General features: G+C 38.0%; 1 protein-coding gene across 1 annotated transcript; it reads right to left on the bottom strand.

Annotated features, from left to right (window-relative positions):
• Positions 1 to 1,478: 1,478 nt before the first annotated feature.
• TMEM175 (transmembrane protein 175) lies at positions 1,479 to 12,602 on the bottom strand. The gene is made up of 9 exons (XM_017735445.1): positions 12,485 to 12,602; positions 11,306 to 11,403; positions 10,452 to 10,503; positions 9,546 to 9,581; positions 8,087 to 8,170; positions 7,293 to 7,457; positions 5,922 to 6,000; positions 4,106 to 4,247; positions 1,479 to 3,610 (listed from the first exon to the last, which is right to left on the bottom strand). Exons 2-9 carry the CDS (start codon positions 11,347 to 11,349, stop codon positions 2,947 to 2,949), a joined length of 1,266 nt encoding a protein of 421 aa, XP_017590934.1. The 5' UTR covers positions 11,350 to 11,403; positions 12,485 to 12,602; the 3' UTR covers positions 1,479 to 2,946.
• Between the last annotated feature and the right edge of the window lie 43 nt (positions 12,603 to 12,645).

Raw genomic sequence — 12,645 nt, 5'->3', positions numbered from 1 at the left:
GGGAGCAGCCGTGACCGGGAAGCCGAATGCCTGCGCTGTCCTCTGCTTCCCGAGTGCGGGCGAGTCCAGCGCTCAAAGAGCTCCGGCGGCGCAGGCACCGCAGCGGCTCTGCTGCAAGGAGGGGCTGAGGGAGCTGCGACTGTGCAGCCTGTGAGAAGGATCGAGGGGACCTCATCGATGTTTATCAATGATAAACAGACACAGACTGAAATGCAGGAAATTCCTTTTAAATGGAAGAAAAAACCCCACTTCTTCTTCTTCCTTTTTTCTCCCCCCTCATAAGGGTAATTGAACATTAGAACGGGTTGAGCCCTTTGAAAACAGACACTGGAAAAAATTTTCACTGTCAGAGTGGTCAGGTATTGGCATAGGTTGGCCAGGGAGGTGGTGGAGTCCCCATCCCTGGAGGTGTTCAAGAGGCACGTGGATCTGGTGCAGGTGAGGTGGGTTAGTGGGTTAGGGGTTACAGTGGCAGTGCTGGGTGGATGGTTGGACTGGATGATTTTAAAGGTCTCTTCCAACCTTGATTCCATCATGCTATAAACTATTGAGTGGTTATGGTGTCTCTGTGCAGATGCTCAGTCAGACTGGACACACACCTCTGCAACCAGTCTAGCCAATCCTACTTTAAACTGGAGGGTTGGACTACATGGTTTTCAGAGGCCCCTTGCAACGACATCCATTCTGTGATTCTGGGATTGTAATAATCATTGTATTTCACTTTAATTTTCATAGATACAAAATCCTGTGGTCATTAGTAATTCTATAAAGAACAGCAAGTTACAGTTACATTTAGGAATGATCTTTCTAACTTGAGAATGACACAATTCAAATTAATGCAGTTTGTTTCTCAAGAACTTTAAAATTATGCCGGATGAGCTCTGTTTATACAAAGTCTCGAATGGTTTGTCCTCAGGTTTAGGTTCTGAGAATAAATTACTTATTTATAAGTAAGGTAAACAACAACAACAACAAAAAAACCCAACAAAAAACCCCAAACCAAAACAAAAATCAAAAAGGAAAAATGCATTATTGAGCCAATACAGTGCCTTGTAGTATTTATGCGCTGCTTTATACAAAGCATCCTTGTAAACACTGAAATGAAACTCCTTGGTCAGATTCAGATAAAGCATCCTTGTAAACACTGAAATGAAACTCCTTGGTCAGATTCAGATTTTGGGTTTCATTTTCTTCAGATACCAAAAGAAGAAGAATCAACATTTCTTTACATCACATTAAAAGCATTTTGGTGTTTTATAAAAAAAATCACAAAACTGCTGAGGTTGGAAGGGACCTTGCTGATTTTGAAGGAAAACACCCATCTAACAATTTTAATTACAGACATCGGACTTAGGGCTCACCTACAGAGAAGAAATAAATGACTTAAAAGTTTTGTTTTTTCGCTGATTGCAATTTATTACAAATACACATATTCACTACTTACTATGTGCCTGCTGCACATTAGAAACAAAACCATACAGAACCAAAAGTGCTTTTATTAAGTATCAGAATAAAACGTTATACACAACACAAGTCATTTAACCACAACTAGGTATAAATCCCCTTGAATAGCTGAACATACTCTTCACAAGAAGTATGTAATAGTCACAATTAGATATCGGTATCAAGGTGCTTCAAAACAAAAGCACAAGTGCTTTCAAGACTGATGTCAACTGAAACAAGATATTTGAATTTGTTTTCACCTATATGTTCTTCAGGCATACTTTGCCACAGTATTTTTTTTTTTATGATGTATGATGAACAACAAAATCCCCCAAATGCCTTTAATTATGGCATTAAAGTTATCAGGCACTAAGACAATTCAAGATACAAATTAACTGCTCCGCCAGAAGGAAATATAATGGCTTCTAGGACAGCCAGAGGTTAGATGACTTGATAAGCACAAAACTTATCCAGCTGCAGGTAAGTGTAAAAAAACAACGTCAACGTATCATGGACAGGAACTTCTACGGGGTTAGTTTCTTCTGCTGGCTTTCTGAGACTCAGAAATCTGTGGGATCCCTTAGTTATGCACAACTCAGGAGAAAGCTGAACTCCCTTACCTGATGTGGAACTCTTACACATGGCAGTCTCATACTCTGCCTGAATATGACACCATGCCTTCTGAATAACAGAAGGATGTTACATTGACAGACACAAAAAGCCTTAGAAATTCAAACATTTCAGATGAGCAGCTGCTGCAGAACAGAAAAAAACCTCACCTCTAGTCACAGAGCTCTTTTCCCTCAGAAATTATCAAAGCTAGTTGAAACTTGAATGCAAAGCCACGTGAATCCTCATTTGTTACATATATCGTTTTTTAGAATAGATATGCTAAAAGAACTTGTGTTCAGGTAGCTTGGAAGACTGCTATCACAATTGCAACTCCCATCTAAACTCACACACAGAACCACTCAAACACAGGTAGATTTCCAGCTGCTATCCCCTTTTTGTAACTATGCAGAACAGACAGTGCAACGATTGAAAAAAAAATTAAGAAAAAACAAAGAAAAGGAAACCAGCAACTTGTATGCGCATATGTTCTACTATGATGCGCCATCCAGAAATCCAGCAGTCTCCATGTCTTCCATGCCTCACATTCTCTTGCATAGAAGCATAAGTAGCTTCTATGTCTGTGTTTGGCTGCCATTTTGCTGGGCATCTGTGCACTTCTTAATCAATCATCACTGCGGTTACATGTCAAGCAGCATTTTTTCCTATAGGGTAACCCTAAACGAGAGGGAACATGCTTTTCTTTGTATCCCCCGTTTACCCAATATTTTCAATAGCAGATTTTGGAGAAAGGGTCTTGAGCTAAAACATAAATATGCCCCAGTTATGGCCAATACAGGCTTTGGTTTACATCAATATAATCCACACATGAATATAATGCGAGTCAGAGGAAATGAAGTTGCTCTTGTAACTTCACATGCACTGTGCGGAAATTTAGGACAGTGTTTCATTTGGAGACAAACATGCCTCCTCTTCTTCTAACAATACAACCTTCCGTCTGGAGAGAGACATCACAGACTTTATGGCAGTTAAAGAAATTCTAACAAAGATGCGCAAGGCAAGAAAAGCAAATGGTATTACAATCTGCATAAGATGGAAAATTGCTGTGCTAAATTCACTTAACAAGCAAGTTAGAAAGAAGGCCCCAAGGCTTACGCAAGGGTAGAGAGCCAGCTTGGCAAACATGAAGGCATGCTCCTTGCCACCATATCTTGCAAAGGCATGCAAAGTTTCCTCTTCATTGAGAAGGGCTGTAGTCCATATGGCAAACTGAAATATGCTGGCAAAGAAAGTGATAACGCAGCTGACCTGAATGGCTTCTATTTCATTATGAGACTTTTCTGCGAATTCACTGGTCAGCTGGTAAGCTAGTGGAAGCCCACCAATGAAAGCCAATGAAAGTATGTTAAGCAGTCCCATTAATCGGGTAGCTTTTGTTACATAAAGGAAAAGTGAGTGATGGACAAACCACAGGAGACCAATTGTGACAAATGAGCCAAAGTAAGCAAGGTAGTTTGGCCCATATTCACTTAAAGCTTCAAGAAGACTGCTGTGGAACTTCTCCTCAACTTCTCTGGGATCAGGAACATTGTCTTCACTGTGGAGAGAAAAATTACTGGAGCAACACTGAACTGCTTTACTTTGAGGAAGTAGTGAACAACAAGCATCCACTCCATAGTTTTCTAATTTATAACTTAGTATTTTAAATAACACCTCTACAAAGAAATTCTATAGAAAAGGAAATCTGAATGTAAGTTGGCATTCCTTTGGGTTAATTGTCACAGTGACTAAACAGCTTTTATTGATAAAAGCCTTTCATCTGAAAACTAAGCTAAAAAGTTTTGTTCTTCAAGACTCTAGATCCCAACATGTATTACACACACTGATGATCATTACTGCTGTAACGTGAGTGTTAGAAGTATCTTTGGTTTGTGCTCTGTGTCGTTCCAGAAAATCATACTTTAAAGTAACCACTGCAGATTTTAGAAGTTAAAGACCATGTTTGATTAATTTTATTTCCTCAAATATTACATACAGACAAAAGTTACTATATTTAACAAGACAAAGTGTAAAAATCAGCACAAAGCCTTACCATATATCCAAAATGAGCAGGGTTGCTACAATGGCATAGACTCCATCACTGAATGCTTCTACCCGTTCCTTACTCAGAGGCTCACTGAGGTAAAAACTGAAGGTTTCCATGCTATGATGTTCCTCCTCTTCACTTCTCTGACCTGGTAACAAATCCAGAGGCTTAATAATGAGAAGAAGTATAAAACAAGGTAGTTCAACAACCTACTGTGACCCCCCCTTTTTCCCCATTGCCAAATATTTTCTTTAGAAAAAAGAATGCCTGTCATCCACAAATGTCAGTCACTCCACTTTTTTGGCCTATGTGCCTCTTCCTGAAGTTTATGTTTCTTTCAAGGAAAGTGCTTCAGGAACAAAAAAAATCCCTGTCCTTTAAACCATATGGCAAACCATTATCACCACGTGAATAATGATTCAAAGCTGTAATTGAACAAAACAAATCAGATGCTGTGCCTCAGAAAGCCCTAACAGCTGTAGGGCCTCTATGCCAGCTCAGAGAACTTACACTACATGGCAGAAAAAATCCTGTCTTGAGTGTGAGGCTGAACTGGGATATCAAATGACCTGATTTAAAATAACACAAGCCTTTTGTCAAAAGGTGTAGCTTTTATAGTAAATGTCAAATACATCTCTTAAGACTGAACTCAGAACTGCCTAGCTAGCCAAAATACACTGCTTTGTGTGTATAGACTGGACAAAGAAAAAGGTTAAGGTTCCACAGGAACGCAAAGCAGGTGTAACGACAAGAAACTAAATAAAGCAGTAAATCAGCCATCTGACAGTGTGAGAGGTACAGACATGACATGACCACAAACCACAGTGGCCCCATTGCAATAAGCACACTCAATATTTGTATGTGCTTATTCTCAGGCTCTGAGAACTCTCTGGCTTCATCCTTTCAGAGCATTTCTGCCTCCCTACTATTGCTACCACATGAGGGAGTCAAGAGTATGCTCCCGTTTGCACTGTAGACAGACAGACTTGTACTAATCTGAACAGCAGCACCAGAAACACAAAGGTGTTATTCTTCTGACTCAGCTCAGGAGTGTCAGTTCCAAAGACATTATCTGTTCAGTGGTTTTGTGGTCCCTCTCAGAGGGACACTGCACCTTTTGGCCAAGTAGGTTACATGATATCCCCTTCTCCTTTTATTTTGGCAAAGGCAACCTCTTTCTCAGCAGGATTTAAGCGAAGTTCAGGTTGTTGGTATGGTTGTGCAATTGTTAGTCCTGACACAAGGAGGGCAGAAAGCACGTGAGGGAAGGAAGCATGGATTTAGGCTAACTTAAGACATGTGTTAAGGCACCTCTTTAGACCACAGCAGTTAGATTACTGAGATGTAATACCCTGAACAGTTAACTATTGTGACGAAGTTTGATTTACAGCTGCAGCGCTTGCTGGTTTGAAAATGTGTGACTATTCAGCATTGCAGAGAAGTGATAACGGCACAGAGCTTGCTTCCTTATGTTCTTCCATCTCCATGCTCTCTCTTGAGGAGGGAAAAGGGATAGATGGCCAGCAGCCATCATCCATATAGCTCTGTGTGTCTGCATGCACTTGCATTATCAGGACAAACCAGGAAGGTTTCGCACAGGGAAATGATCTTTAAATGTGTTGTGCCTTGCACAAATCACATCATAATGATGGAAAACCACGGAGCAAGGGAGACACTGTTCAGAAGCACATCAACAAACCCTAAAATCACTATGTTCTGAGACTGAAAATGAAAGCAGAACTAAAATTACTTCATTCTGGGCTGTATGCATAACATGTTGACAACCTAATCTGAACATATGCCTAGGAGTTTTGTTACTCACCAAGAACTTTGGTTTTACACCATGTAATTAATCGAGTGAGATGCGGAAAAACAATTACGAGTCCAAGAAGTACGTAAGACTGTTGGAAAAGAAGATGAACAGTTTAAATATAGTTATCAAAATACAAATTACCTTCCAACTTTAGTATGAAAATAACTGTCAATCTTAGATCTAGTGACATTGAGAAAAACAAATCTTGACTTTCAAAAAGAAAAAACGGCTCAGCTGCAATGCACATGCACCTCCTGAATACTGCATGTGGAACCAAGCACTGCTTTTTCCTACCTAATTTAGTACCAGTAATAAAGAAAGCTAAAACAAACATTACAAAACAATTCTGCTAACAAAAAGTGTAGGAATAACTGCTTTAGAAGCTAAAGAATTATCCCAAATGATCCTTATGGGTCCTTCCAATTAATGATATCCTAAGAATCTACTGTTTGTGTCACAAAAACACATTGGTGGGTCCTAAGTGGTTCACAGGCTTTGTACAGGTCTAAGCACACACAGGAGCAACTTGGAGACTAATTTCACTGTTGCTAATATTAAAACAAACAACCAAATTACAGTGAACAGAGTGAGGAAGAAGAAAACATACTTTCAGATAAAACTAGATTTTTTCACCTTTGGACTCCTAAATGCTCCTTTCATCAACAGCAACCTGATTTCTCACAAATTTGGGGATTTTTTTAAATACTGCTAATTCCTGTGGAATCTTCCTCAAAATTCAGTTAAATCCATCTTTTCCTAAAGAACATGAGGAATGGAAGCTCAGGATACATTCAAAAAACTAGCTTTCAGTTCCAAATAGGGGTTCCAAAAAAGACTTAAAGCTATTAATAAGGAGGAGCACCTCATTGACCTTAATTAAAGATGGAAGAGAAAAAGGCTGTGTAAAAGCAGGCCGTAGCCAAAACTACTTGTTTTGAGATGCAGGTTGTCTAACCGGTCTCCTTACTCTATTTGCTCTTACACCCTGAGTTAGTGCAGCAATTGCATTCACTTCTCTTCAGTTTGTGCAATGTGGTGTTTATTTCGTGCACTTTCCATATTATCTCAACTACTTCTGATGCGTAAGATACTAAGGTAGAATTGAGAAGACTTTACTAAAACGAAAAAAGCAGGCATAGCAAGTAATATTGTAGCAGAATATTATTTTTAAATGATACAAATTCATGGATCAAGTTACAGGTTGATACATGTGATTAAAAACATTCAATGCAAAATAGCAGTCATGATTACAACACCACAGAACGGGCAACTGAGAAAGTCTGCATAAGTAATGCAGACATCATTATTTTCATACACAGTCCTAAAGACAACTAATACAAACTGCTGCATCAAAGTTTTCAGTTAACTGGGAGAACTTACCAAAGGAATAAAGAAAAAAGAAAAGATGGCTGCTAAAAAGCATAAAACTGGTCCTCTTAGAATAATCTTTAAGATATGACGTTTATAGAAATCCTGATTTTCGGACTCCTGTATCTGTTGATTCAGTAAGTGTGGGTGATAGAATCCATATGCTACTATCACAGCCTGCAAGGAAAAGAGCATTACTGAAATTATTACATATAAGTATATGCAGCATTTCAAATATAAGACATAGAACTATAAATCAACAAATTCCAAAACACTTCCAAACTTATTCTTCACTTCCATATCAAAGGCTGGTCCTAGAAACTCTGAGATTTGACAACATGCTGCATGTCAAGATTTTAATCTCCTCTGCAGAGCCTGTCATGACCTTTGATCCTTGATGAAGAGGAATGAAAATCGCTGTAATAAGGAACTGAAAGTGACAAAGCACTGCACCAGGAGGAAGAGTGCTGCTGGACTTGAGGCTGAAAGTCTGTGTTCCCTCACCCACTGCTGCACAGCTCAGAAATACCTCGGCAGGAAAACTCAATTGTTCTTTCCCCACGGCATTTCTACAACGAGTGGGAAAGGAATTCTGTGAACTTTGAGATCAGCATGAAACAGCTTCACATGACTGAACTTTCATCTTACATACCGGCACTGTATTATCATAACGGGCACAACATTGAAGAAGAATGCTATACAAACAACACATTTAGCAATTTATGCCCCTCACTAAGAAACTTAATTTCAGTTCTACACAAGAAAGTCTATTTAAAAGTGAAAATGTAAATGGATAGCTCCAATACCTGTATAAGGCCAATGACAACAGCACAGACACTGAACAGGAAGATGCCAAAAGGTACCCCTGGAAAGGAGGCCATTAAGGAAAACTGGAAAAAAATGCAACAAGATCAAATATTTAATTAAGAAGTGATGTAGGAATAGCAGTAAACAAACAGAAGCACTCTTCATTCAATAGTGAAACTCATATATCTAAGTAATAATTTGTATTTCACCATAATTCCATTAAATGCAATTTCTACCAACTAATATCCCAACCAAAAGCATCTGGAGAGATGGTTTTGCTCTGACATTGACAGTGCTAAACCTTAACCACTCTGGCACTGTGCCTGCATAGTAATTACAGACTGGCTTGTACCCGAGCGTAAAGTTTAACTGGCTTTGGTCAACATGTCATAGCTGTGAAAATTCTTGATATTAGGATACCTTTTTGAATCTTTTATTTTGTCTATCTCCATGGCTCCCTGTTGTATTAATTTCTGCAGCTTCTTTAGGGGAGGATAAAAAAAAAAGAAAAGCAGAGTGTAGTAGTAAAGTAACATTGACAGCTTTCCAAAAATTATTTCAGCTTCAAGACAAAATGAAAAGTATGTTCTCTTGCTGCTAAAGATCATTTTACTGCCCACAGCCTTATTTTTTGCAGACTAAATGTAGGACATATATATCCATAGAGAAACAGGTGCCTGTCTTACACATACAACAGTCAAGATGCATTTTAAGCAACTGTTTTGTTCTGTTAATATAGCATTCAGCTAATATATATTCAGCAAATATTCCTTTGAGGTCATCTGACCAAAAATTGTGCAGATTTTAAACATGAACTATCAGCTGCCAGAATCAACCTTGCGGAGCAAGTCAGAAGTGATACCACAAACTTGGTCTAAATTACAAAAGGAAAATGTCCTGCCATATATGGAGGAGTTTGAAACACAGTTTTATTTATCTTGCCAAAATTCTCATCAGATAACTTGGTTGCTTTTTTAAAAGAAATCACGGGAATTTTTTTACCATGAGGGTGGTGAAACATTGGCACAGGTTGCCCAGTCCCTGGAGACAGACAAGGTGAGGTTGGATGGGGCTTTGAGCAACCTCATCTAGTTGAAGATGTTCCTGATCTTTGCAGGGGTTGGACTACATGACCTTTAATGGCCCCTCCCAATCCAAACTGTTCTATGATTCTATGATACTGTGACTTCCCATGACTGTAATTTTTGTTCCAGTCATGGAAAATGGAACAAATTTTCTGCCCATTTTCTGCCAGGTCTAAAACATGCAATATTTGAAGGTTATAAAATAGGTTAATGAATTTTAAAGAAGAAACACTTGACTATGATAATGGATTCAGGGTTTACACTATAACAACATTTTCCTGGGTTTCTGAATACTTTGGTAAAGTCTTTCCAAATAAATAAAGAAACAAACACTTTAATTTAAACATATGACAGATTTTAGAAAATTACTTACTGTATATGGCAAGAAGGTTATGATCATCATACAAGCCTAAAATAGAAAAAAAGCATATTGAAACACTATGTATTTTCTGGACACATCTTCAATGAGGGTATTGCTTGCTTTGTATTTTACAAAGAGATCAAATGCTTGCGCTGCATAATGAAAACCACCCACATTTCTGAAGTTACTGAGTTTTGACTAAAACAAATGGCTAGTTTTGTACACATCTTCCATGTTCTCTATCCGAATTGTACACGCTTATTTTAGAAAACATTGCAGTTTTTTACCAATACCGCAGGTAAAAGTTTTGCTATGGTTTTTAAGAGACTTCTCTCTAAAGTAGCAATGCTAAATGTACCACACCTTCTAAATAGGTGTTTCTGATTTGTCAAGAACATTAATATGTGATCCCAAAGACTTCATATCTAAAAAAGCAAAATTAAAAAAACCCAACCAACCAAACAAAAGCGTAAAGAAATGCATTGCTTTGAAAGCTACATTAGGTAAGAATTAGATGTCTTAGGATATTCTTTTAAAAGAATTTCCTCTAATGTTATCTCATGGAGCTCCAACAGTGCTCCATGAGTAACAAAATTAAATTATCTGTGTGGTTGCATACTTTCAGAGAACAGAGTTTTAAACAACATAGCAAAATACTCAGTTCCCTCAGATGGACTTCAGACTAACCTGCTGCAGAGCTTCTATTGGCTTACAGTAAAACATTTTTAAGTTAAACGCAAGCTACTTATGAATCAGTCATAACTGATTGGAACTAAAGATCTTTGTATTTTCCTGACTTGGAAATATGACAGAGTTACTCTATTTAAAGTAGAAACTTTTGGATATTCACAGACACACTTAAGAAAAAGTGACCTGTATCTGCTAGGTTAAACATCCAGCCTGTCTGACATGACTTACCAGATTTAGAAGAGCCAGGACATCATCTATATGCTCTATCACCTGAAACAACCTGGCAAGGCAAGGCAAGGTAAGGTTATTATGAACAAGCCAACTCACAAAATATATTTTACAACACTACATATGAATTGTACATTTCTCATAGTGTAGGGGAACCCAATTTCCTTTGCTCCGGAATTAATACAAGTGCTCCAGGTGCTACCAAAACTCATGTAGCTCAAATACAAAAGTAATTTCTTAGAAAAATATGAAAAGTGAGATACAATCAAGTCACTCATGAAGCAGTTATCAAGAACCTTGTTTCTATTTGAACGGCAGAGTATCTTCAAAATATTGTAAATTTCAAAATTCAAACAAAAACTGCCCTGGTTCCAGTATGATACCTACATGTCAATTTCTTTTTAACCACCAAGACACGGCAGGTGGGGATGTCCACAGCTCTATAAAATTCAGAATCTGCAACATTACAATTGATTTTGTGACAAGTACTTCTGAGGACAGAGAGATGAGTTTTGCCCAGCTGGTACTATATCAGTTCCTTTGTTGTGGAGTATGCAAGTTACAAATTCCTGTTTTTTCAGCATAATTAGAAGTCTAATTCCATCTAGACTTTGAAGTAAAATGAAAAGTAACTCTAAAAGCTATATAATTCTTGTGTTTCTCTGTATCACCATGGCAGTGGTGTAAGAGTAGCTATTCACTGGTAAGAGTAACATTTCTTTACAATGATTTTCTAATATTATTCAACAAAAGACATTTCACAACTCTGGCAGCAAGACAGAAATGTATCAGAGACATGGTTATCTCCTGCACTTTCTAACTTTTAACTTTAGATTTAAACACTGTGATCCTACCTTACATGAGCTGCCCATGCCACTGTGACTATTAAAAAGGTCATCAAGTAGACTGCAATTTTTGCTAGAAGAAGTTGCTGAACACTTTCACCTAATTTCTGAAACAGAAAGTGACACCCAAGGAAACAAAATTTAAATGTTATATTACAAAATCATTACCAACATCTGCAAAAGAGATGTACAGTAATGTAATCTATTTTTTGAAAATGTCTCCCAAGAATGCAGTTCCCATTCAACAATCTCTTTAGTACATTGCAGAGAAACCAGTTTATTAGGAACTTGTTAAGTAGGCTGAAATATGGCATGTGATATGCCAACACATCTCTTCAATCTGTAAAAGGGCTTCCCAATGCTCTGTTCACCTTGTGATTCATCTCTCATCACCGTTACTTTAATAATGCGTTTCAGAGAACTGGACACAACACGCCCCTTTTACTTTCACAGCACTGACTTCTGCACTAGAAGCCGCACACAGGTTTTTGTGTAATGATTGTTAACAAGGAGAAAGGAGAGGGCTTAACCTCACCAAATTTTGCACATTTTACCACCAGAATGGCTTAAACAGACTCATGTAGTATATTTGCTGTGTTACAGATCTTATCTGAGCTCCTTGAATTAAGACTTAGGTCTGTTTGAGAGTAGAAAAACAAATCATGATTAAAAAAACCCATCTGTAAACATTCTCAAATTATTAATGTTTCCTAAAATTCCTGGGTATTTTCAGTATTATTTCCTACAGTCTTCTTTTTCAATCTCTGCTCATTCAAATTACATTTATTATGAACCTAACTTTAAAACTAGCATTCATATTGTGGTATAGAAGTGGCTTCACTAAGTGATGGTTTATTACCAAGAAGACCAGATGCTTTCTGAAAGATGTTTTGGTCAGATGGGCAATTCATTCTTCGTAGAAAAGTAACTACATATAATCTATGGCCTATAACATATAGCTCATTCTGGCTTTATGTCAAAACATGTGCAGATAACACAAATATTCATCTTCAAGTTTTACACTCAAAGTTCACCAGTTCCTTGCCCTATACAAAATTCTGTTAGGTTTAATGTTCCTTAATGGTTTCTGCTTTTTAAAGCCTGTTACTTGAAATGAAGCAGGCGTGCTGAACGAGGCTGTCACATCTACTTGCGAGGACTCAAGAAACAACAAAAGCCACGTGATACCTGGTCAGGATGTATTTTTGTGTGAGCCACCGGCAAAATCTGAAATAACAAAATGTTTATTAGCACATGACGTTCTTTTCCTTGTTGAGCACTTCCCTAAAACCACACAACCCTCAGGTGCCCGCGGATGGCGTAGCCAGGAGCTACGCTCTGCCAGTCAC

The sequence above is a fragment of the Corvus brachyrhynchos genome, unplaced genomic scaffold, assembly GCF_000691975.1.
Source record: "Corvus brachyrhynchos isolate BGI_N302 unplaced genomic scaffold, ASM69197v1 scaffold22, whole genome shotgun sequence".
In the NCBI taxonomy this organism is placed as follows: Eukaryota; Metazoa; Chordata; class Aves; order Passeriformes; family Corvidae; genus Corvus; species Corvus brachyrhynchos.
Note: the sequence above shows the minus strand (reverse complement) of the source record. Positions and strands in the feature narration are given on the sequence as shown.